Source organism: Poromitra crassiceps (genome assembly GCF_964638095.1).
Source record: "Poromitra crassiceps genome assembly, chromosome: 9".
Classification (NCBI taxonomy): Eukaryota; Metazoa; Chordata; class Actinopteri; order Beryciformes; family Melamphaidae; genus Poromitra; species Poromitra crassiceps.
The window spans coordinates 33,539,877-33,566,706 of record NC_139630.1 but is presented as its reverse complement, the minus strand read 5'-3'; the positions used below and the strand labels follow the sequence as shown (position 1 = coordinate 33,566,706).

At 44.2% G+C, this 26,830-nt stretch overlaps 1 protein-coding gene across 1 annotated transcript in view; it reads right to left on the bottom strand.

Annotated features, from left to right (window-relative positions):
- Positions 1-15,817, bottom strand: part of LOC310782620 (uncharacterized protein C14orf132) — a gene marked incomplete at its 3' end in the record, with an annotated part of 36,062 nt that extends 20,245 nt beyond the window's left edge. The window contains exon 1 of the mRNA XM_083643303.1: positions 15,788-15,817. Within this exon, the coding sequence (XP_083499429.1) occupies positions 15,788-15,814 (27 nt within the window). The 5' untranslated portion in view covers positions 15,815-15,817. The remainder of the gene's footprint in view (positions 1-15,787) is intronic.
- Positions 15,818-26,830: the final 11,013 nt, after the last annotated feature.

Below are 26,830 nucleotides of genomic sequence, written 5' to 3'. Positions count from 1 at the left end.
AAGAACGGTCAGTGTGTGTTAATTAAGCACTGACGTGAACCAGTAGCCCTCAATACAATTGCTTAATTGGTTCTCTACAAAGAAATACAACACATCGAGAATGTGTCTTCATGTAAAACAAACGACAAGATGCACATCGGTAAGCGTTCCATTATCACCAATTGATAATGCAATAACGAATGGACAAATAGCTAATTTTGATTTAAAACATCTCTTTTTATATCATATTAAATTGAATAGATTTGATCTCTCAAAATGTCATTCAGACCTTTTACAAGATTGACTAACCTGTGAATAGAGTTTTAGGTATTTTGAGCTGTAAAAACTCACTTTCTCAACATCCATGCACGACTTCTCCAAGACTATCAAATGAAAGATTTTCAAAATCCCAAGGAAATAGTCATCATCAAGACCGCCTTCAGTTGAAGGCTTTTCTCAGACCTCCAAAATAACTGGCCCTTCCAGTGTTATGATTGGTTATTAAACTTCCAAAAGAAACTTAAATTGTGTTTTCAAGTTGTTTAGAGTAAAGTAGGCTACTTGTTCCTAACCTAATAGAACACTTTAGAACTTGCCCACCAGACAGCAGTGAACACTGTCATTTGTAAAGTTAAAGTAATGGCTTTAAAAGTTCAAAAACAAAAGTCATTTTGGGTTTGTGTGATGAAACCCGTAATTTGGAAATGTCACTCAATTTGTTCACTTGACCATTATCTGAACACCAAAGTGTATTTTATCTTTGATGGCACTTTTACAGTGTATCAATGAAGTTGGTGGACAGGCTGCAGGTCTCTCTGAGAGCCTTGGTCCCCTGGCTGCAGGTGTCTCTGAGAGCCTTGGTCCCCTGGCTGCTGGTCTCTCTGAGAGCCTTGGTCCCCTGGCTGCTGGTCTCTCTGAGAGCCTTGGTCCCCTGGCTGCTGGTCTCTCTGAGAGCCTTGGTCCCCTGGCTGCTGGTCTCTCTGAGAGCCTTGGTCCCCTGGCTGCTGGTCTCTCTGAGAGCCTTGGTCCCCTGGCTGCTGGTCTCTCTGAGAACCTTGGTCCCCTGGCTGCTGGTCTCTCTGAGAGCCTTGGTCCCCTGGCTGCTGGTCTCTCTGAGAGCCTTGGTCCCCTGGCTACAGGTCTCTCTAAGAGCCTTGGTCCCCTGGCTGCAGGTCTCTGTGAGAGCCTTGGTCCCCTGGCTGCTGGTCTCTCTGAGAGCCTTGGTCCCCTGGCTGCTAGTCTCTCTGAGAGCCTTGGTCCCCTGGCTGCAGGTGTCTCTGAGAGCCTTGGTCCCCTGGCTGCAGGTGTCTCTGAGAGCCTTGGTCCCCTGGCTGCAGGTCTCTCTGAGAGCCTTGGTCCCCTGGCTGCAGGTCTCTCTGAGAGCCTTGGTCCCCTGGCTGCAGGTCTCTCTGAGAGCCTTGGTCCCCTGGCTGCAGGTCTCTCTGAGAGCCTTGGTCCCCTGGCTGCAGGTCTCTCTGAGAGCCTTGGTCCCCTGGCGAACCTGCATGACTCATTGACTTTGTGGCATATTTCTCGCAATGCGCTGCCATTTTCATTCCATCTCCCATCAAGTGAAGAAAGCCTATAAGCATCCCTGCTGTGCGACATCAATGTGTTTCTCACAGAGGCAAGATCAAGTGTCTCTTTCAGACTGCACTCTATATCACCACCAAGTGGAGTGGCTGCAGTCTCATTGGGTCAATAATGTCCATGTGATCTAATATCAGCTGTCAAATTGGCCTATTTGTAAAAAAGTTTCCTTAGGAGGAATTGTCCCCGAAATAAATATCAAAATCACCCTGGGAAGGTTATCATTTCTCTGCGGGACTTTTGATCTCATGCTGTGTGTTCTAAACTCTACACACGGGAGAGGTGTTGACAGCTGGCAGCGTTCAGCCTGTCTGTACACACACACACACACACACACACACACACACACACACCTCCATCCATGCCCCGCTGTACGGCAGGCTATGTTAGAAATGGAGGTTTAGCATTTAGCAATGGCGTTGAGCATAGGCTATGGGGCAGGGTGTTCTCAAGAAGAAGAATATTATGATGACGATTCAGTAATACAATTTTGGTCAAAATTGAGTTATTACTCAAATTGAACTTTTAGGTTTTATCATGTGACAAATTTGCTAAGTTCAGTCTTGCTCTATATTTGAGAAAACAGAGTATAAAAATTGCAGTAACTACGAAATCCAAAAAAAAAAAAGGAGATCCCTTTATGCTCCGACTGAAATGATCGGAGCCAATGGCAGAGCTTAGACCCGCCACTTGCTTCCAGGCAGTCAGACTAGTGGTTTCCAACCTTAGGGTCGCGGCCATAAGTGGGGTCGCCTGGAATTCAAATAGGGCCGCCTGGAATTTTTTTCTTTTTCTTTTTTACACCACACACAATTTAAAACTATGCAAGATGATTAGTGTCACTTGGATTTTTATTTTGTTACTTTTTTAGCTCTGAGTTTAAAGTGATAATCTCTAAGATTTCAGTTTTGTTCTCTTGGGTGACACCTATGGCGATGAGTGATAATTGCAGGTGAGATCCAAACAGTTGCATTATGTGACATGACATTACTAATGTCACATAATGTCACTTTACACTGCAAAGGCCATACCCAATCACCATTTAACTCACTATCAGATAGATAGTGACTTTTATTATATTTTTGGTTGAGACGAAAATCTTTGAGATTATACCTTTTGCATCAGGATTCTGAGCATAAAGTCAGAATTCTGAAAATCAAGATAGAATTATGAGTTTAATGTCAGAATTCTGAAAGGGGGGGGGGGGAGTCACAAGCCAAAAAAGGTTGGGAACCTCTGGACTATTATAGGTTCATGTAGAATTGTCTTGTTACTCGCATTCCAGGAATATCACTATTCACCCGGCTACAGCTCATAGCTCTTCCCAGGCAGGCGGCCAGCTCTCTCTTCCCCCTGCCAGGCAGCGGCTGTCTGAGGGGAGAACTGCTTGCCTGGTGCCTGGCACAGTCAGCCAGCCAGGCGCTGTAATGTGGATTTATGTGTTTGTAACATAGACTGTTATTGAAACGTGCCCTGTAAGTGCGTCACCACTTTAACCCATTGATACCTGATGCAGCATTTGCGTGTATATCCCTCATTCGTGTGCGTATCCCTTTAAGACCGCGAACCGCGTTAACGCGGTTCGCGGTCTTAAAGGGATACGCACACACATGCTGCATCAGGTATCAATGGGGTTAAGCCGTCTGTCACCATGGAAATGAAGAGACTGTATAACAACAAGGCAACTGCATATCCCCCCGCATCCACATTGCATCCGGAAGCCAGGCCGTTATATTAGGCCTATAACACCATGTGTCTTGTTGAATTGCAGATTGGCTGTGTTCGCTGTCTGCTCCTTCAACACCTGTGGTGTGGCTTCACAATACTGGGTTACCTCAACACGGCCATGCGTAGGCAGCTCGTCAGGATGGGGAAAGTGACAAGTGTGGGAGCAGGGACTTGACCAAGTGAGTGGGAGGAGGACAGGAGGAAGGGTACACTCACTGCCTCAAGGCAAACAGTTGCACATTGCGGTACTGTAGAGACTGTCGAGGTCAAGTGGGAAGGGGGGACAGAACCAAATATGTGACAGTTAACCCTCTCAGCATCCCTATCTAAGTGATTACACTTGCTCTCTGACGTACTCCAGCAATGGAAATTAGCTTGTGGAAAAATAATAACGGTACAGCAATCTACTGGGATTTGGGTGCCTGGGGTGCAAAGTGGGGGTAATTATGAAGAGGATCATGCAGATGTCTTTGAAGCTGCAGAGATGGACTCTGTAATCAGTGTAATGTATGTATTGACCTTTCTCCAAAGTTTGGATGAGTTTTTAATACACCTGCATAACCACAGGCTTCTACTGCTGCAGGGACTGGGGGGTGAAACACGCCAGTAAACACTTCCCAAATGAGTTTATGGTCTCAATCACAAGTTTGAAGTCTTCTTCGATACAGCACGATGTTCATTTTGTAAATGATGGTAAACAGACGATAGGGAAAGAGTATGTTTTGGGTCGTCTGTCCAGTGATCGTGCAGTTTGGCGATCATGGACCAATAGGCCGCGCTGCGCCTCTAGCTAGTCCAAATTCACGCCACTTCTGGCTCCAAATAACCAAGATGGCGACGGTGAAAAATGCCAACCTCGAGGCATCAAAACGGAGGCCAAAAACCAATTTGTTCACAGTGGCTGTGTTCATATTAAGGTCTATGAGAACATCACATGACCTTCACATGCATGCTATCTTACTTGTTAGCAACCATCAGGGCTAACTGGCGAACCACTTGACTATCACCTCATTTCACACCATGCCTGATTTCAGCACCAACTGCACTCAACCGTCACACCTCTGAGTAGAAGGTGCCATTATTACTGTATTAAAGTAGCTGCCCAGCTGAATCCATGTGACAGTTATGAATGCTTATCAATTTCACTTCGGTAATGACTTTGGGAGATGTGGATAAGGTTAAAGGAGCTTTGGGATAATTGACGTGCAGGGTCAATGTACCTACTGATTGTAAAGCGCTTTGGATAAAAGCGCTATATAAATACAGGCCATTTACCATTTACCATCATTGATGACATTCACTGATGACATTACAATTTTTGAGTGACATTACTGTAGGGCTGTGCAATTAATCGATTTTTAATCTCAATTGCAATTTTGGCTTCCCACAATTATGAAATCAAGATAATTGAGATAAAACAATTATTTTTACGTGATTTATTTTACTTAGCCTAACCCTTTATTTATCTTTTTTTTCCTTTTTTTTTTTACTTTTATTGCCATTTATTTCTTTGTTTTTGAGTTCAAATAATATATTTAAATTTCAAAGAAATCCAGTATTAAAAAGTCAAGTTTTCTCAATAAATGCTTGATGTTGCCAAAGTCAATGAGTAATCGCGTTAAAGAATCTCAATCAGGGTGATTATGATTTTTGCTTTAATCGAGCAGCCCTACATCACTGATGACATCAGCACTGATGAGTTTCACTTGTTTGATCTTCTAACCCAGCATCAGTATCTGGAACAAGGCAGAACACTGCCTGGAAAATGGAACTTGATTAAAAAAAAATCTAAAAGTTAATTTGCATTGGAAAAAAGGGAATTTATTTCATCCCATTGGCAGATTTTCTTCCACTTATGAGAAAAAATTAATAAATGTATGACTCAATACTCGATTAAATGACTTGTTGAGATCAATTTGTTTTAGGGGAGAATGCAATTAAAATTATGCAAGGCCTCTTGCTGCTGTTAAAAGCTACAATTCGTCTCTCTGCAGATAGATAAATGACAGTGGTCATAAAAATAGACGAAAACATAATTAGCAGCTGAGAAATGCCTGACATGAGAGAAATGGAAAAACCTGCAAAGCAATAAGGGAACTCTCTATTGCAATCATGCCCATTATGAGCAGAAAAACATCAACTTACAGCATCCTTCATCCCAGACCATCCTCACAAGAAAAACCACAACATAGGTTTATTATTATTATTTTTCCAGGGTGTTAAAATGACCAATGTTGTCGTTCGTGACCCCTTGCGGTCGTGTGAGTAACATGCGACGTGCGGTGTCGGGAACGTAACCAGGAAGTAGTGGCGACCTCTGGCGGTCTTTACCGTAATGACAGTCTATTGAAATAAGCTACGGACAAGTAAGGGAGTAGGGGGTTGGATGGGCGGACCCGAGGTAGCATGCTCGTCTTCCTAATGAGAGAACAAGTGAGAGAGGTATGTTCACCTCCCAGCGTGGTCCATTTTTAACCCCAACCCAAACCATATCTCTAATCTTAACCACGTTTTAATTGCGTAAACCCAACTGAGTCAACTCATGGCTCCACCGACTCGCAACCGGCCCGATCACAAGTCGAGCCGCGGGTGGAGCTGCTCCGAGTCTCCCCAGCTGTGCGCTGTAACCTGGGAGTAGCCGGGCTGGGCTATTGTATGCATTGTATGTATGAAATCGTGCCATGTGCTTTATGATGTTGTGTTCCCGCAGTACTTAATTTTCTGCTTGCTGATAGACGTAGCAGCAAACTAGCTAACTGTTGTTAACGTTAGAGCTACTAACGTTAGCCTAGCCTTTACCCACAACTACCGAAGCCGGAGAGGGCGAGCGCCGGTGCCACGGTGGGGAAGCAGCGTGAAGAGGGAGGAGGGAATGAGAAAAAGAAGAAGAAGGAGAATCGATTCTTGGGAGTTGGGAATCGATGCAGGAATTGTGGCATTAAGAATTGCGATCCTTTCAAGAATCCATTTTTTGGAGCACCCCTAATACACAATACTGTATTTCTTTTTTTTTAGTTCAAGTTAATTTATTTGCGATTTGATTTGCAGCAAAACATAAAGGCAGACATAAATCACCAGGGAGACATAAAATCACAAGATAAAACACATGATAACCTAAAATAAGATGCATGAACAAGTACGCAATGTAAGACACATAAAACAATAAAAATCAGGATGGCAGTTTGAGGTATCAGTGCAAGTGCAGGTAACCCAGACAGGGCCTAGCTGAGGTAAAAAACGTAATGTATAATGTATTTTTTTTATATATATATATATATCGATATAATATCAATATATTGCACAGCCCTAGTTGGGAGTCAGTGGAAATCAACGTATTCTCTCTTTCGGTATGAGGACGTGTTGTGCATCTTATGTCAAAAGTGACAGAAAGGGTTTGGGGGATTGGCACCCCCCCCCCCCTTCCCGGTGAACCGGCGCTGTATTTTGGACCTCGGTATTTCTAAAACCCTGCGTACGGCCCTGTCTGGCGACAGTGGCGAGACATTAATTTCAATGCAAATTCAAAAATGAAGGATCCAATTAAAGGAGGAGAAGTCATTATAGCCTGGCCCCGGAAGAAATGAGTATGAAAGAAAGGACTAACAGAGGGAGCCCTGGAATAAAAGCACATTAAACGTCGGCCCATTCGTACGGCTGAAGGACAGCCAGGGCTAGCAAAGTTGATAACCCGTTATTATTATTCCCGACACGCACCTCGTCCCCCACTCCCAGCCCGTACTCGCCTTCAGAGACCATGGATCTGTTCGGATCTATTCTTTACATCTTTCAGACACGTTTTTACCATGTTGTTTCTGGTTTAGCATGATATGCCAGGGCGAGATGGGAGAGGAACATTAATATTGAACAGGCCACCTCCAGGCCGTCAGACCACCTCCAGCCCGTCAAACCACCTCCAGCCTGTCAGAGCGGGGAGATGCTGTGGGCAGGGAGTGTGGCGAGAGCGGGCACTATGCTGCTGCTGCTGCTGCTGGTCTAATGGACCAATGCGTAGCATGGGAAGCACCAGTCTGCCTGTCCAGATATCAGCCCACATTGCAGGACACACAGGTGACTGAGGTCATGGTCCTGTGTTCACATCACAGGGCACACAGGTGACTGAGGTCATGGTCCCGTGTTCACATCACAGGGCACACAGGTGACTGAGGTCATGGTCCTGTGTTCACATCACAGGACACACAGGTGACTGAGGTCATGGTCCTGTGTTCACATCGCAGGACATACAGGTGACTGAGGTCATGGTCCTGTGTTCACATCACAGGGCACACAGGTGACTGAGGTCATGGTCCTGTGTTCACATCACAGGACACACAGGTGACTGAGGTCATGGTCCTGTGTTCACATCGCAGGACACACAGGTGACTGAGGTCATGGTCCTGTGTTCACATCGCAGGACACACAGGTGACTGAGGTCATGGTCCTGTGTTCACATCACAGGACACACAGGTGACTGAGGTCATGGTCCTGTGTTCACATCGCAGGACACACAGGTGACTGAGGTCATGGTCCTGTGTTCACATCACAGGACATACGGGTGACTGAGGTCATGATCCTGTGTTCACATCACAGGGCACACAGGTGACTGAGGTCATGGTCCTGTGTTCACATCACAGGACATACGGGTGACTGAGGTCATGGTCCTGTGTTCACATCACAGGGCACACAGGTGACTGAGGTCATGGTCCTGTGTTCACATCACAGGACACACAGGTGACTGAGGTCATGGTCCTGTGTTCACATCACAGGGCACACAGGTGACTGAGGTCATGGTCCTGTGTTCACATCACAGGGCACACAGGTGACTGAGGTCATGGTCCTGTGTTCACATCACAGGGCACACAGGTGACTGAGGTCATGATCCTGTGTTCACATCACAGGGCACACAGGTGACTGAGGTCATGGTCCTGTGTTCACATCACAGGACATACGGGTGACTGAGGTCATGGTCCTGTGTTCACATCACAGGGCACACAGGTGACTGAGGTCATGGTCCTGTGTTCACATCACAGGACACACAGGTGACTGAGGTCATGGTCCTGTGTTCACATCACAGGGCACACAGGTGACTGAGGTCATGGTCCCGTGTTCACATCACAGGGCACACAGGTGACTGAGGTCATGGTCCTGTGTTCACATCACAGGGCACACAGAGAGGAGAAGAGGGAGATCCCATTTTGCATGAGGGCTTAGCCAGCTGGGATGGTGTTGAGAAATGTGTCATCTGAGCTTTCTCCATATCTCTCTATCCCTCTCTCTCTCTCTCTCTCTCTCTCTCTCTCTCTCTCTCTCTCTCTCTCTCTCTCTCTCTCTCTCTCTCTCTCTCTCTCTCTTCACAGCCTTTGCCAGTGGACAGCAGCTGAGCGCTGTTTGTCCACAGCTAGTCTGTAAATTTGTTAATATCACTTTGAAATATGCCAGTGCCTTAAAGTGTGAATTAGCCAAATTCCTTGTATTAGTTTTATTTTTTACTATTTACTTGTTAAAGCTATTAAATAACTGTATATGTTGGCAGCTCTTAATGACATAAAGAATGTCAGCATGTATTATTATTATTATTATTATTATTATTATAAATACCAATAAAGTACCTTTAAGTACCTGCTAAAATGTCGCCTGCTTGATTGTCAAGCTCTTCGCTGTTTCGTGGTCTTTGACAGCCTCCACCTTGAAATGACTTGTCCCAAACACAAAATGGTTCATCTTTTTTGAGATATGTAGACCCAGCAATCCTGGTGATAATTTGCATATCAATATTGCTGCACTTTAGTTTAGTTTATTATTTGTCAGGGAGCATATACAATAAGACATTAATCCTCATAGGGGAAGAGATGCATTGTAACAGATTTAGCCATAGGCTAATTTCCATCTGGAGTCCCTGGGCAGGTGGAATTCAGAAGCCATTCAGAGTTAAGAAACGCAATAAAATACATAAAGTGAAAACATGCAATATCTATACTGTAGCATAGGTTAGTACAAGAGATCACAAGATAAAATAATATGGACAATAAAGTAAAAGAAATATATAATAAAAAAAAAACATCCACTTGTTATGCACGCTGCGGCGTAGTCCGTTTTAATGTGCTGACCCCGCCCACCCTGGCCAGTTTCGGCGTACGCCGGTAGCAATCACAAGTGGACCCCATCCATCCTACAGTCTGTGCTCCCAGCAGAGGGAGAGGGGCTGTGCTGTGTGTAACACTGTTATCATCACACCTCTCGGGACTAGACAGGCAAGTAGAGCAACATTGGTATCAGGCATACCAATTTATTGGCAAACGCTTTGGGATTCGACACATTAACATGCTTCTCATGATCAGAAACAAGTCGCCAAGAGTATTTTTTGCTAATCGCTTTTGAGAAATAAAGTCGCCATGGGCGTCTGAAAAGTCACCAAATTGGCAACGCTGCTTTGCGGTCTGGCTCACAAATGATTAGGACTAGGAGGATTGTTTCAAACAGAGCGTGATATTTGGAGCTTGCTTCATCACCAGCCAAAAGACTTTGGATGAAGAGGCCAAACCTCACACCAGAATTTAATTTGAAAAAATCTATGAATCTATTTTTGTCAATTATTGCTACCCCATGTGATATAGGCTGATAAAACGGGCATATTTTTTTTTAGATAAAATCTTGCTATGTTGTGATGATTTAATTCGTCCCAGGGATGAATGATTTATCTTATCATATTGATTATGCAGATTTGGCTGTGAGATGGGAGAACTGTCATGGAATTGATTATGTTTTGGCTTGAAGTCTTGGAGGTTGAGTTTTTCGGACCCCCTGCTAGAAAAAGTACGCTGGACACGCAGTTCCTACTTATACAAATAAATAAATAAATCAACTCGTCAACACACATTCGCCTCGTGCACCTGCTCCTGCAACGCTTGGAGGTTGGAAATCGGAAATTACAACTGGGAAATTCCGACCTTCCAGTTGTCTGGAACACAGCATTAATAAACATAAACATTGCATTTGTTTATGTGCTAGTAGTGTGATTTGTCCGACCTGTTCATCCATACAGTGTCAGTGAATCTCCTCTACCGGAGCAACGGCTAACAGACAATCACGGATTTGCACAATCCAAGTTACCACCAAAGTCACATTACAGTATGAGCCAGCGACCTGCTGTACTTCACCACATAACACTTGGTTTCAGACCCAACAGGGTGCAGTGTCGTTACGTGCCCTCGTGTGACTAGCGTTCGTCTCGCCCACAACGTCAATTTCTGACAAGAAAGGGCACCTTATAGTCAGTATAGGGATGCCAAGGGTCATGACAAATCTTCACAGAATGAGATCGGGCCAGGCAAACCAGAAGTCAACTCCAGTATGGTCCCTTTACTATTAGCCTAGGAATGGGAACCAACCTGGGCTTTCGATAGGAAACCTTTACTGTGAAGTAGCACAGATCATCTGCATGAACCTGCTGCTGCCCTGCACCACAGTGACCTGCGAGATGACCATCTCCTGTAGAAGACAGTATGAAACTTTCACAGAGCCTGACGAAAAGTGACAGGGTCAAAGGTCAACACTTGCATGAGTGGCTTTCAGCTCCCAGAGCTCTGATCTTACTGTCAGTCAAGGCATCTCTCTCTCTCTCTCTCTCTCTCTCTCTCTGTCTCTCTCTCTCTCTCAACATCCTAACAGCTCGCTAAATCTATGGGTTTTTGTAGTCTTCCATTGAAGCAGCTACGAGGATTATGGTTATGCAATTTAATACGGATGCCTTGCATCTTACCTACATCAGCAAATAAGACCATCGGCGAGGAGATCGGCCATTTCTTATTGTTTGTCTAAATGTCTGTGCCCTGGTCCAAAGCGTGTAATAGTCCCAGCCAGCCACCATGACACTGTCACGTTCTGCTTGTGCCAAGCATGCATGCAGTATATGCACTGCAGAATGAACCAAGGAATCCAGCGAAAGTGGAATTTTCATTGTGGACCACACGGTTCATACGTTATAGGCCAAAACATAAAATTGTTATAGCACCACCATCTGGTCGACACACGGGGGTCTGGGCATGCCTAAGTAGTTGGGGGGCCGTAGGAACCCACCTGCCAAATGTGGCTGCTCTGGGACTTTACATTGGGACATTACAGTGACCCCCCCCCCCCCCCCCCCCCCCCCGGTCTCCGATAGGTGGGGGACAAAGTGACATTGCAGGTTTTACAAAGATGTAGCCTATGTGATCAGACAGGAAGCTCCATCATATCGGAGGGCGATTGACCGGCCGATATCTGATAGTGATTTTAAAAAATTGCCCACACATACAGTATCCTGGCAAACGATACGTCCGTCAGCCTAGCCATGGCACTGTACTGCTGTGGCATCTGAGATCATGTTGTTTCTGATAAAGCCATCTGAACGCTGAGCTCATCTGTGAGTCACTGACATGAATACAGAGATGTTACGCTCTCTTGACTTTGTAGTGACGTTTCCTGAAAGACGCAGCCAACCTCATTACATAAAATCATTAACAACAACAACAACAACAACAACAGCAACTACTACATGACTAAATACTATGAAATCACAGATAAACTGATGCTATTTATTTCTTGTACTTTTTTGGGCAGTGTGTTTTGAGGGGAAGGCTGCTACTATAAATACTAGCCTACCAATAATGACAATAATCATCAAGTTAAAAAAAATAATACAGAAAGACTTGATAAGAGGACACCCAAAACAAAGAGGTCACCAAATGAGTTGACAATATCAAATAGCCACAATATGCATAGTTAATATGTTGGCCATTATTAGAGCAGCTCAATAGCTATTAATCAATGGTCCAACTTTAAGGCCCTTCACACTGATGCAGACGAGGTGAATCTAATTAAACATGAAAGACCCTGCTGATTATTCACAAACGCCCATGGCAATTTCATTGACTCATAACAGCCTGTCTCATAGTGTTGGTAAGGCTAGTGGGGAAAAAAGTCATAACAGTCTGTCACATAGTGTTGATAAGGCTAGTGGGGAAAAAAGTCATAACAGCCTGTCACATAGTGTTGATAAGGCTAGTGGGGGGAAAAGTCATAACAGCCTGTCTCATAGTGTTGATAAGGCTAGTGGGGGAAAAGTCATAACAGCCTGTCACATAGTGTTGATAAGGCTAGTGGGGGAAAAGTCATAACAGCCTGTCACATAGTGTTGATAAGGCTAGTGGGGGAAAAGTCATAACAGTCTGTCACATAGTGTTGATAAGGCTAGTGGGGGAAAGTCATAACAGTCTGTCACATAGTGTTGATAAGGCTAGTGGGGGAAAGTCATAACAGCCTGTCACATAGTGTTGATAAGGCTAATGGGGGAAAGTCATAACAGTCTGTCACATAGTGTTGATAAGGCTAGTGGGGGAAAAGGCATAACAGTCTGTCACATAATGTTGATAAGGCTAGTGGGGGAAAGGTAATAACAGTCTGTCACATAGTGTTGATAAGGCTAGTGGGGGAAAAGTCATAACAGCCTGTCACATAGTGTTGATAAGGCTAGTGGGGGAAAAGGCATAACAGTCTGTCACATAGTGTTGATAAGGCTAGTGGGGGGAAAAGTCATAACAGTTTGTCACATAGTGTTGATAAGGCTAGTGGGGGAAAAGTCATAACAGCCTGTCACATAGTGTTGATAAGGCTAGTGGGGGAAAAGGCATAACAGTCTGTCACATAGTGTTGATAAGGCTAGTGGGGGGAAAAGTCATAACAGTCTGTCACATAGTGTTGATAAGGCTAGTGGGGGGAAGTCATAACAGTCTGTCACATAGTGTTGATAAGGCTAGTGAGGGGAAAAGTCATAACAGTCTGTCACATAGTGTTGATAAGGCTAGTGGGGGAAAAGTCATAACAGCCTGTCACATAGTGTTGATAAGGCTAGTAGGGAAAAAGTCATAACAGTCTGTCACATAGTGTTGATAAGGCTAGTGGGGGGAAAGTCATAACAGCCTGTCACATAGTGTTGATAAGGCTAGCGGGGAAAAGTCATAACAGTCTGTCACATAGTGTTGATAAGGCTAGTGGGGGAAAAGTCATAACAGCCTGTCTCATAGTGTTGATAAGGCTAGTGGGGGAAAAGTCATAACAGTCTGTCACATAGTGTTGATAGGGCTAGTGGGGGAAAAGTCATAACAGCCTGTCACATAGTGTTGATAAGGCTAGTGGGAAAAAGTCATAACAGCCTGTCACATAGTGTTGATAAGGCTAGTGGGAAAAAGTCATAACAGTCTGTCACATAGTGTTGATAAGGCTAGTGGGGGGGAAAGTCATAACAGTCTGTCACATAGTGTTGATAAGGCTAGTGGGGGAAAGTCATAACAGTCTGTCTCATAGTGTTGATAAGGCTAGTGGGGGAAAGTCATAACAGTCTGTCACATAGTGTTGATAAGGCTAGTGGGGGAAAAGTCATAACAGTCTGTCACATAGTGTTGATAAGGCTAGTGGGAAAAAGTCATAACAGCCTGTCACATAGTGTTGATAAGGCTAGTGGGAAAAAGTCATAACAGTCTGTCACATAGTGTTGATAAGGCTAGTGGGGGGGAAAGTCATAACAGTCTGTCACATAGTGTTGATAAGGCTAGTGGGGGAAAGTCATAACAGTCTGTCTCATAGTGTTGATAAGGCTAGTGGGGGAAAGTCATAACAGTCTGTCTCATAGTGTTGATAAGGCTAGTGGGGGAAAGTCATAACAGTCTGTCTCATAGTGTTGATAAGGCTAGTGGGGAAAAGTCATAACAGTCTGTCACATAGTGTTGATAAGGCTAGTGGGGAAAAGTCATAACAGTCTGTCACATAGTGTTGATAAGGCTAGTGGGGGAAAGTCATAACAGTCTGTCACATAGTGTTGATAAGGCTAGTGGGGGAAAGTCATAACAGTCTGTCACATAGTGTTGATAAGGCTAGTGGGGGGAAAGTCATAACAGTCTGTCACATAGTGTTGATAAGGCTAGTGGGGGAAAAGTCATAACAGCCTGTCTCATGGTGTTGATAAGGCTAGTGGGGGGAAAGTCATAACAGTCTGTCACATAGTGTTGATAAGGCTAGTGGGGGAAAAGTCATAACAGTCTGTCACATAGTGTTGATAAGGCTAGTGGGGGAAAAGTCATAACAGCCTGTCACATAGTGTTGATAAGGCTAGTGGGGGGAAAGTCATAACAGTCTGTCACATAGTGTTGATAAGGCTAGTGGGGGGAAAGTCATAACAGTCTGTCACATAGTGTTGATAAGGCTAGTGGGGGAAAGTCATAACAGTCTGTCACATAGTGTTGATAAGGCTAGTGGGGAAAAGTCATAACAGTCTGTCACATAGTGTTGATAAGGCTAGTGGGGGAAAAGTCATAACAGTCTGTCACATAGTGTTGATAAGGCTAGTGGGGAAAAGTCATAACAGTCTGTCACATAGTGTTGATAAGGCTAGTGGGGGGAAAGTCATAACAGTCTGTCACATAGTGTTGATAAGGCTAGTGGGGGAAAGTCATAACAGTCTGTCACATAGTGTTGATAAGGCTAGTGGGGAAAAGTCATAACAGTCTGTCACATAGTGTTGATAAGGCTAGTGGGGGAAAAGTCATAACAGTCTGTCACATAGTGTTGATAAGGCTAGTGGGGAAAAGTCATAACAGTCAGTCACATAGTGTTGATAAGGCTAGTGGGGGGAAAGTCATAACAGTCTGTCACATAGTGTTGATAAGGCTAGTGGGGAAAAGTCATAACAGTCTGTCACATAGTGTTGATAAGGCTAGTGGGGGGAAAGTCATAACAGTCTGTCACATAGTGTTGATAAGGCTAGTGGGGGGAAAGTCATAACAGTCTGTCACATAGTGTTGATAAGGCTAGTGGGGGAAAAGTCATAACAGTCTGTCACATAGTGTTGATAAGGCTAGTGGGGGGAACGTCATAACAGTCTGTCTCACAGTGTTGATAAGGCTAGTGGGGGGAAAAGTCATAACAGTCTGTCACATAGTGTTGATAAGGCTAGTGGGGTGGGGAAGTCCTTTGTAATGATCACCCAGTCTCATTTATTTAGACATTGAGATCACCAAACAGCTCATATTCAAAAACTTATTTATCTTAATTATGCATGTGTCAATATCAGGTTGTTTTGTTTTCAAGGTAAACGCAGTAGGCTATAAGTTTGACGGGGGGGGACTCTGCCACAAAATTCAAAACATATATATCTCACTGGGTAAACGTAATTAACGTGACATGATCTTGAAACGCAACACAACTTCAGGGGAAAAAAATCAAATTATGAATATTAGAAGCAATAGGATACCAACAAATAGGGAGATCCCTATAGGGGGTAAACATACCAAAAAGTACCATATGTTCACCATAGAAAAAAGTCACACAATATAGCCAATTAGCTATAGTGATTTTTATTTTGGAAGTATGACATTTTGAAGTGCACTGATGTATGCCCTCCCCCCGCATGGAATCCCCTGTAGTTTAATTGATGCAAAAGAGTAATTTGCAAGGTGTTTACCTGCGCTGCCATGAAGGAGAGGTCCATGGTGGAAGGTGGATTTTGAGGACAGACAGCTGAACACAGCGGCGTCTCGTCTCGTCTGGTGTGTGTCTGCTGGAGTCCTACTCCTCCCGGCAAGCACAGCAGACTGGGCAGGCAGGCAAAGTCTGTGGCATCCCCCTCACACAGCGCACATCATCGCTGCTCCGTGTAGCGCGATAGACCCAAGTGCACAATGTGGTGAGGGGAGATCTGGCAACCCAAGTCGAGAGAGAGAGAGGGAGAGAGAGAGAGAGGGGGAGAGAGACACACACACACACAGAGACACAGAGAGAGAGAGAGCTTGCACACAGAAAGAGAGAGAGAGGGAGCGCACAACAGCCTACAGAGAGAGAGAACACGCAGCAGCCTTTTATGTGTTCCAATAATTGCAATTGTCTGTTGAATTATCATTAATTTGTATTGAATTTTTTGTTATTGCTCATTTTATTGATTTGGCAACAGATACTGAAGTAGGCCTAGACTATAATGGCCCACTTGAAAATCTCACAAATGTTTGCGGCCCACATCCAACCATAAACAGTACGGAGGCCAAATAATGCATTCTTACAGGACTTTTTATTGTAATGATAAAAGGAGCTGTCCATCAGCACCACACAGAACCAGAAACTGAAAGTGAGGAGCTGTCAATAGGCTAATTAATGAATGATTCCAGATGAAATCTATATCTAATATCTATCTACAGTATCTTATATCTCGTCATAGATGCGTGGTCAATGGGTCAGCTGGTGGGAACTCCTCCCATTTTCCCCCATGGCCACACAAACACACACACACACACACACACACACACACACACGTTACTGGAAGTAATATGACCGACGTGTGTGTGTTTATCTACCCATCTATCTATCTCTATCTATCTATCTACGTGTGTGTGTGTGTGGTGTGTGTGTGTGAGTGTGTGTGTGTGTGTGTGTGTGTGTGTGAATGCATTTCGAGAAGTAGTTTATCAAATTGGGAATGGCAGACCTAGCCTATTTAATGCCAATAAAGCTCTTTTTTATAAGTGATAGAGAGCGATTAGATTACCTATATCATAGGCTGTACACAAATGTGCGAGTATATTATAGCAGTGTGTAGTATGTAGGCCTATATCATATACTGTATAAAATGTGGGAGGAGCCACCAATGTCCCCCATTGGTTGGTGGACTCCTGTTAAGTCATATTGGCCGCTGCCCTCGTGGTTCTTGCACAGCTCACGCGACACCAGGGGTTTCCCACAGAGCCGCAGCGCCCCCCACTGTTGGTACATGATCGGTCCATGATCACCGGACAGGTGACCGTCGACCGTCTAAAAATATCGACAAAGTCTGCGTGACTTTTGGACTCCCGTTTTGACGCCTGTAGTAGCGGTCGCCATCTTTGGATTATTGCACAGTTCGCGCGAGACGGCCCAAGATGAGGGGTTTCCCCATAGCCGTATCTCCGCCTGTTATTGGTCCGTGATCGGCAAGCTGCACGATCACTGGACAGGCAACCTGTCAATCACACCCAAAACATTGTCTTTTTTTACCATCTATTTGACTCAAAATGGGTGAGTTATAAGAAACCGTTTTTAACCAGGCTGTAAACATGCTTATTTAGAGGAGAGAGAGAGAGAGAGAGAGAGAGAGAGAGAGAGAGAGGGGAGATACGCAGCTGACTGAAATCCTTTACAATGAAAACACAACAGTAACAGTTACATTATAATACATTGTTGATGCTATAAATCACAGCAACACATATAAATCACCCACTTACATGTGTAACAGAAAATACTAGAAGGTATAAACACACCATAATCGGCAATAAGGTGGTCACTCTATCACCACACGCACACACACACAACACAGTCAGGCACTATAGGAGGGTTAGAGTGAGGAGTCTGTTTACCAGCTGCAGTTAGAACACCCTAAGTGGATTTTATTCTAATGACCCATATCTGGCGCGTGTGTATTGAAATGCGAGACGAGCTTTTGCATCATGTCTATGCTATATTTAATGAAAGCGTGTAGGCTATCTCACACAGTCATTCATCACAGCGCTGAGCAGGCAGCAGCTCTGCTGTTAAATGCATGGAAGTCTGTGTGATTAATGATTGTTTGATGAATTGGTAAATCTTTAATGTATCCCAGCCTATTTCCAGATTCCCAGTGCTTTACTTTGCTGCTGCTGTGGATGGTGAAATATATAAACACACACATGCATGCACGCACGCACGCACGCACGCACGCACGCACGCACACACACACACACACACACACACACATAACAATATTTCCTTTTTCCAATTAGTGCTATTATGCACTCCATCATTAGCTTGCACTGCAGGCAATACTGCAGTTTTGTTTAAATCACAATCAATTTTTTTTTTTTTTTTTTTTATGTCCATTGTTACAGTGTAGTTACTGTAATTATCCAAAGGGGGAGCCACTCACGCTGCCTTCAAGTGCAAGTTTGACTGTTGAGTTTTGTTGCTCGGTGAATGAGGAGTAGCCATGAAGGCCTTTTTTTTTTATATATATATATCTAAGACTCTTAAAACCTTTTGAAATTAATTCCATTTCACTTTTTAGGCTTAACCGTGCGTTCACACCAAGGCGGGGGGAAAAGCTTCACTTGCGCAAGTTTACTCGTGCCAATTATTCGCCAACGTTGTCAAATTTAAACTCGAGCAGATGGGTGACGAGGCGAAAAGAGAATTACCGTATGTTTACTTCTGAGACACAAATCTAGCGATGGCATCGGTTTGCTTTGCAAACAACAATTTCGCAATGTCATTAAAAAGTGACAATATAATTTCCATGGAGAGCTTGTAAAATCGTGATTTTTCTCACAACACTACACATCCTCTCAGAGAAATAGTGCATTCTCATTCTCAAGTTTCATATTGAAGAAAGAGGTGTCACTGCATTGGTGTTTGAGAGATGCTGCACCGCTCCAAATCAACGACATGACATTGGACCTATACAGTACATAGTGTATTTCTATACATCTCATCTCACTACACTAGTTGCCACGATAGTTTCATGATGAATTGCCGTGATGCATCCTCGGGAGGACCCCGGCATAAATTGCCTGCTGGATTTGTTGTTGTGTGAGGATATTAATTTGCCACAACAATTGCAGTGACACAGAATCTCTTAAGCTCATCAATATTTCATCTGCAGCATCCTTCCCAGGCTCAGGAGGCATCAGAAGAACACCCTGCTGAGAGCAAACAACCTACCCAAGTCAGAAACAATGCCATCGCTTGAGTTAAACGTCAATAAAGCGCAGCCAAAGATCCACAGCTTTATTAGTATTTGTTTACTTTATCCTCTTTTATGCATATTTAATTCTTTTTTATCGGCTCTTCTTATACACTTGATCTCTTTTTATTTATGTTTTTACTTATCGTATCCTGCATTCCTTATCTCATGCCTTACATACCTTGTGTAAAGCACTTTAAATTGCCTTTATGTACGAAAATGTGCTATATAAATCAACTGGCCTTGCATTTTGCGTAGCTACCTGTCCAACCTGAACAACAAAGCAGGAACTCAAAATAAAAGTAAAAACTAGATCAATGGCAATGACTTTTTCTCTACCATTGAAGACTTTTGAAGCTTCACAATAAGCATCCTCCTTTCTTACCTCTTGCCTTTTTCACTGCATTTCACAAGTGCATTGTTTTACCTCCAAAGCTCCCTGCCACCTATTCACCTTACTCACCGCGCCCACTTTTTCTCTCTTCCGCGTTCGACGCAACATATTTGTTCTTCCGGTTCAGCGCTAGTTGGCGGCCATTTTCAAAATAAAACGTCAGTATGAATGAAGTTTGGCAACATTCAGAATTAAGCTACACTGCGGCCAACTTCAGTTACATGTTCATAACGTTACTGCTGCGAGGAGCCGATGGTTGTACCCGGTCGGCATTTAACGTTAGTTACAAAAGCACGTCGACAGTGTTTTCTCACTGCCAGTAGCCTACAGTGGGGTTTCCAGACCAGCACATCCGGGTAATTTGCAAAACATGAAGGCCGCGCCCCTTCTTATGGGATAACACAAGCCACTCGTGTTGACTTCAATGTAAAATAGCAGTACCCAAAACATCTATAGAAAAATAACAGAATTAATTTCGTTTATAAATGACCCAAAGACACCATGACATGACAATATATTTCAACTCGGCCGGCCATAGAATGCGCAAGATACATCGACACGAGGTACTTGCCTTATATGAACGCTGTATCCAGTTTGCACCGGGGTACATGCATCGTCCACATTGACGGTGTCACCCCTACTCTATCGCAGACCAGTTTTTTGTTTTTTTTTATTGTTAGTGAAACTATAACAACACAGCAACTCTTCGGCATATCTCTATAAAATTAAACCGTTTTAAATAGTTTGTTTGAAGTGGTTTCGGCTTCTTGTACCGTCTTTTACTATGGTGGGTTTCCCCTAAAAAGGGGCGCGGCCTTGGCGCTGGACGCTTGAAGACGCGACGCAGTTCTGGTCTATAGCTAGTCCGACCTGTGGCAGCACAGCCAGCGCTCCCGGTCCTCGCTGCTCGTTAAAGATTTCCAATAGGCGTTATTCTGATAAACTGGTCACATATGTTACGTTCTCACCCGACAAATATTACAACTTTAAAACAGTTTGGGGTTTTTTAGTTTGAAAACAGCTTTTGGGCAAGTCTAAATGACTGCGGTAGGCATACTCTACTTCCGTGTTTAAAACCGGAAAGACGATTACGAAATGACGTCATGCAGAAGCGTCCTTGTATGGGCAAAGAATAAGGTGAATAAATAAATACATATATTTACATACAGTATATACATACATACATACATAATACATACATACATACATAATTTTTACCTTATTATAAATTAACATTGTAAGGGAGTAGAGCAGTAACACACAGTAGTATTTGTAAAACAAGTATTTACAAGTGCTTTCCTTTCTGTTGGTTTCTTGTAGTTTTGGCAATCTAGGAACTAATATCTTAAAGGAACACTCCAGTGACATCACTGGTCCACACTTTAACACTCAATAACTGTCAAATTAAATGACAGACTTCAAAACCGTTTACAGTTTTCTGATATACTACTGATGTTCTAATGATACAAAGCTGGTTGAAAATGGGCATAGTGTTCCTTTAATACTCTTCACTATTCTAAAGACAGCTAAATAACTGAGGCAATAATAAATTGGCCTCTGAATCTTACATTCAGGTTGCAATAGCGCCTGCGTCTTGCCTCCTCTGCACTGGCACCTTAGCAGCAGTCCCTTGTAAACAGAGCTGTTTGGCAGTATGACGGTCACTGTGTGGAGAGGCTGGCTGTGTGGGAGGGAGCCCAGACACTTTAGATTTGAGGCTGTCGCTGAGGCTCTCTGCCTGTCGTGCCTGAGGACACACGTAGGGGTCAGTGTCTCGCTCGCAGACCCAGTAGCCAGAATAAAATGTTGACATTGTACATTTCTGGAATCAAATCCATGGATATTTCTGAAGCAAAATGCATTGCACATCACGTTTCTAGATGCGTGAAAAGTTTAAATCGAGGCCATTGGTAATCAATGCTTCGTTTTCTTTCTCACATTTATTTTTAAATAGTAACCCAACATTATGTATAATGCATCAACATGAATTATTATTATCTATTCTCTCAGACAAGGACATTAGTGACCTTAGTGATAGTTTTGTGCCTTACAGCTCTCATCTAACGTTACTTACAACACTGAAACTGCGACAGTTTGACCATGTAGCCACCAGGGCCTACTGTACATATCAGCAAATTAGTTTTTATGGGCTATGGCTGTAATGTATTTGATGTGCTTACTGCATATTTTGTATCCATTTTTGTTTTGTCCAAAGTGACTGAAAAAAATCACGATTTGTCAACAGTACAGAAAACCACTATGCAACACAATCAATGACAGCCAAGATATGTTGATAGACTAGCACCATGTAGGAAGTAGTTTGAGAAGGAATAAGTAACATTTTTTTTTTTTACCTGAAAACTTTTCGCGGACCTCCTGGCAAAGTGCCACGGACCCCTGCAGGGAGGAGGCCAGGGCAACAGGGCAGGGCAACAGCTTGCTGATGGTAATGCAGCTGAGCGGCATTATATATATATATATATATATATATATATATCCCACACTATAAGACTCTGGAGATGATGCGTCATGGTCACAGTTATGGAAATGTTTGTATGAGTACAGGATTACAGCAGCTCTTTATAGATGATGTTGTCTGTTATTCCCTCCTCATCACCTTCAATAAGTACTTTCATGCTGCTGGCTCACTTTCCCCTGGAGAAGGCTGTGTAGAGCTGGCCATGAGCAAACACTGAGTGAAGGAGGTAGATGCCAACTCAGTCATTCTCTTGCCCTTTGACCTTTGTTGATGGTAACTGAGAAAGCCAACCTGATTGGAAACTGCTGTCTGACAAAGGTGAAGGGAAGTTCAACATTTCTGTCATGGTGAGGAATTATTGGCATGAAGATCCTTTCACCTCGTTTGTCCCTACAGCGCAAGCAATTGTGTCTGTAGGAACATCTCCGCGGTGGCAGGTGAGTGGTTTAACCTGCAGAGTGTTGAATTGAATGTGTGCAGAGATGGGAAGCCAGTGGGCTTAATGGGCTGAATCACCCTCATTTCAGACAGGAGGGGCAACACGGGTTTGGAGGGGTTACCCGAGAAATCAAACATTAGCTTTCCTTTCATCATGACAGAGTCCCAGGCAGCCCTACATGAAGTTAAAAGCTTCTGTCATCATCAGCTGATCCATCCAGCAACACCTTTGATCCAAACAGGTCTTCTTCTATCAGCACACAGCACACATACGGTACATGGCATTCCCCGTATAGACGTGGTTTTCAAGGACAGAAGCTTCTCCTTTGAGTGGCCCATAACTCATGACGGGGCTCGAGATCACGGCTGCTGATGGTAAATGAAGCTTGTCCCATGTGTTGTCTTTGTGTTGAGGCACAAGCTGTTGCCATGGCCTCCTCCCTGCAGCGCTTCACACTGTGTTAAAGACACTCTCAGCTGCTGCTGCTGCTGCTGCTGCGCTTCAAGCACAGGAGGATGATAGGCCGAATCCATCCACACATGGTCCAGCCCTCCGCTTCAAGCACAGGAGGATTATAGGCTGAATCCACACACGGTCCAGCCCTCCGCATTGCCCACCCCGCCCCATTCAATGGGTGCAGTGTCTTAGGCTATGGCAGTGGGTGCATCATGAAAAACATGCAGTGGTCGTAGAACAAGAAAGTTCAGGGCGATCCTACTTTTTTTTTTCTTTTCTGGCCAGCGCATCCGGGCCCTATATCTGGCTTTGTCCAGTCCAATTTGTGTGCCGATGCTGGTGAACGCTTTATTGCGCCGGCCATATGCTAGGTTCCCGACCTAGCCTTGTGTTTTGTTTTGTTTTGTTTTTACAAAAAAGGCATGTTTACAGTACACTGTAAAGACTCAAATGATTGTTGACAATCAACCGCCATCATTAGAACAGGAGAAGATGCTGTTCTGATGATGACGCTCTCATTTTGGGAGCTGAACTCATGTGTTTGCCAGTGTTTTCACCAGGACTTTACTCCCGCCAGAGGTCGTGTGTGTTTGATGACACACTGAGCGTTCACTGACACTGGAAGCGGGAGGAGGCAGGGTCAGCGCGTCCCCCCGGGGGTGACGACGAGCCGCAGGCCTTCATGGTGACTCCGGTTTCCCCCACACTGCAGGCAGAAGAAGAAGCCCATCATATTAGTTTACAGAAATGACCTTGACACAAACTGTGCATCTCCTGAGTCAATAACTCAAAGCCAGATAACAATCACTGTGAGTATAGGCGGGGGAGGGGAGGATGGGAGAGGAGAGGAGAGGAGAGGAGAGGAGAGGAGAGGAGAGGAGAGGAGAGGAGAGGGGAGGAGAGGAGAGGAGAGAGGAGAGGAGGGGAGAGGAGAGGAGGGGAGGAGAGGAGAGGAGGGGAGGAGAGGAGGGGAGGGGAGAGAGATATAGGTCTCTTTGTCGGAGGTAGTTTGAGATGAAATTGGTTGGAGAGGAAACGCTGTGTCGATGGAAATCAAAGACTGACTCGATGTAGTGGTCATGATGATCATCACCATTTCTTGCGACGATAAGCAGAAATAGACGGTAGCAAATAAATCTGCGCCCAAATAATGAAACTCTTGCTTTCTCCAACAGGGAAAGTTCTCAGAGAAGAGGAGCAGGGGAAGGATAGGAGAAGTTTATTCTTTAACAGGGTTAGAAAAAAAGACAAGATGTTCAATATAATGTATAGTCCGCCCCGGAGCCGTGTATATAGAAGAGTCGCGACATCTCCATTCACTCCAGTGGAGTCGACCAGTTTTTTTTTTACGCTCAAGAGTTCCCGGAAGTAAGGTTCTGGATTAAGCAGCGCTGTCGAGTTGCACTTGTACTTTGAAAGGGTCCGACGTTTAAAGAATCAAATTGTACATTATCAGCTTTATTTTAGCATTCAAGCATAGCGTGAGCCTCCTTCCTGGCTATTCATTGGCTATATGAGTCACGCATTTTGGACCCTCCGCTGACGCCACTCTCTTACTAGATTGCTCTGGTCCGCCCGTGCTTGCAATTAAAATGACAACATTGGTCGATTCTCAAGTGGTAAAATTACCATGTTTACAAATGCAACCTCTTGTGGTCGAGTGAGTAAGTGCACGTGCGCAGTGCATGTCACCGGGGGAGTCGGGAGCTGTAACCAGGAAGTAGCGGTGACCTGGCGGTCTTTAGCATGATATTAGAGTGACATTGAAATAGCTCCCTGACACATAAGGGTGAAGGCGTGGGATTGGCCGACTGGGTAACGTTCTTTCCACTTCCTTGTTGTGAGAGACCCAGTTCGCCTCCCAACCTGTTGCGTTTTGGGTTAGGGTTAGCCCTAACCCAAACCCAAACTGTAACCCAAACCATAGCCCTAACCTTACCCAAGTTCTTACCAGCCGCGGCAGTGAGGCTGGTATTGTTTTCACCTTGTGAGTGTGTATGTGTGTGTGTGTGTGTGTGTGTGTGTGTGTGTGTGTGTGTGTGTGTGTGTGTGTGTGTGTGTGTGTGTGTGTGTGTGTGTGTGTGTGAAATCCCCTCTCCCTCTACTGTCACTGTCCATCTTGATGACAGATAGCTCCTCCCTTTATGTAGGTCAACCTCACCTTTAGATGATGTAGCGTAATGAAGTGTCATTTTATTGATGGTGCAGCTTTATTCTGACTAGTTTCAAATATTGACACTCATTTCTAAAAAAATATATATATATTAAATAAATCCTGAAACAAGTGAAACCGAATTGGAAACAAAACAAGTTGGGATGAAGTTACCTCACCTCATTGGCAAGATGTTTCTCTTGAAGGTTGAGTATGAGTCACTCTGACTTGCTATGGATGTTTATTGAAGTGTAGCTCAATATATGGGTTTGCCAATATGGCCTTTCATGAAAGCCAGTCATGCTGATGGAGTTTCCTCTCTGACCACAGATACATGAGAGAACAGTCGGCCAAACCTGCAATGACTTTACATTGTCTTCTTTTTTACCTCCGCCATGCGACCACAAAAACACGCTAAACTTACCCACAGAACAACACTTTGTAGAAAGGTTGGGCCAAGGAAGAACTGATTAACTTTCCACGCCCACCGGCCAAAAGGGTGTGTGGAAATGGGCGTGGCCAATCAAAAAAAGGCGCCCAACTTACAAGTTTCCAATGGATTCACGTAACACCACGAAACTTTGTAGAAAGGTCGGCAGATGTATGCAGTCTATCAGGTGCCCTCTAACTTTATGTATTCAACTGTTTTAATGTAACTTAATACATCCCAGAGTTTCTCCAGCCACCAAATAGGTGCGATGGGACTACGCACCTATTCTTCTGGGTTTGAGTGGAGAGTTTGAGTGTGTTATGATGGTCTAAACGCAGATCAGAAGCTTTTGATAAGAATAAACAATCAATATTTGTGATACTTTGTTTGAAATTAAAAAGGCAAAATTCAAAGACGTGCCTCTATTGGCACAAAATATTAGCAATTGGCAACCAGCCTAAAAATATCAATAATTAGTATCAGCATCCTATTCCACATAGTGATAGAATGCCTAGTGTACTGTATGGCGGCATGAATATTATATATTGTATGTCATGCTTAGCATTAGCATGGTAAAAGCTAACCGTGTGAGGCAGCTGGATTCACGTGAGATCATGAGATCACGATCACATGACAAATTCATCTTGCCACGCGCCAATCTATTGGTTTGAATTTGAACCACCAGTGGTTCTCACCAATCAGTGTCCTATGAGGCAGCTATGGGCGGGCTTTAGGTGTGACGCCAGTGAGAGTGAGACGTGATAGATGGATGGTTCATCCAATCACCTGCCAGGTATTGTTTTGAAAGTGCCTGCCATTTGAAACCGTTTCCTGAGAGAGTTCACAAATGGTTATGTGAAAACAAAACCACCTGGCAGCGTCAGGATAGGTAAATCCATCCTGATAACATGACCTCGCATTCTGTTTCACTCTACGTATCAGTCTGGACTCCACGTCGCCCACATCCATTTTAGTGGGCGGAAGTAGGCTACTTGCCTTGACAGACAACTCCTTCAGCCAATCAGCATTGTCAAATCCAATCCAAATCCACTCAGAAGAATGGCGAAAACATATTTTCCACTGACAACCTGCATACTCATGAACATACTTGTTCATGTTCAATTTGTTATTGAGTCTATTTCTACAATAACTGCACTTACTAACGTTAACGTTACACCTCGTTGCATTGGGAGCCACCATACTGTTTTAGCAGTGGCGTCCCTGATTGGCCGGTTACGTTTACAACTACAAGGCCGGTCCCTGATTGCCCATGCACTTTGTAATTTCTGGAAATCGCAGGGGGCGGGCTGGAGGCCAGACTGCAGGGGGCGGGGCTGGAGGCCAGACTGCAGGGGGCGGGGCTGGAGGCCAGACTGCAGGGGGCGGGGCTGGAGGCCAGACTGCAGGGGGCGGGGCT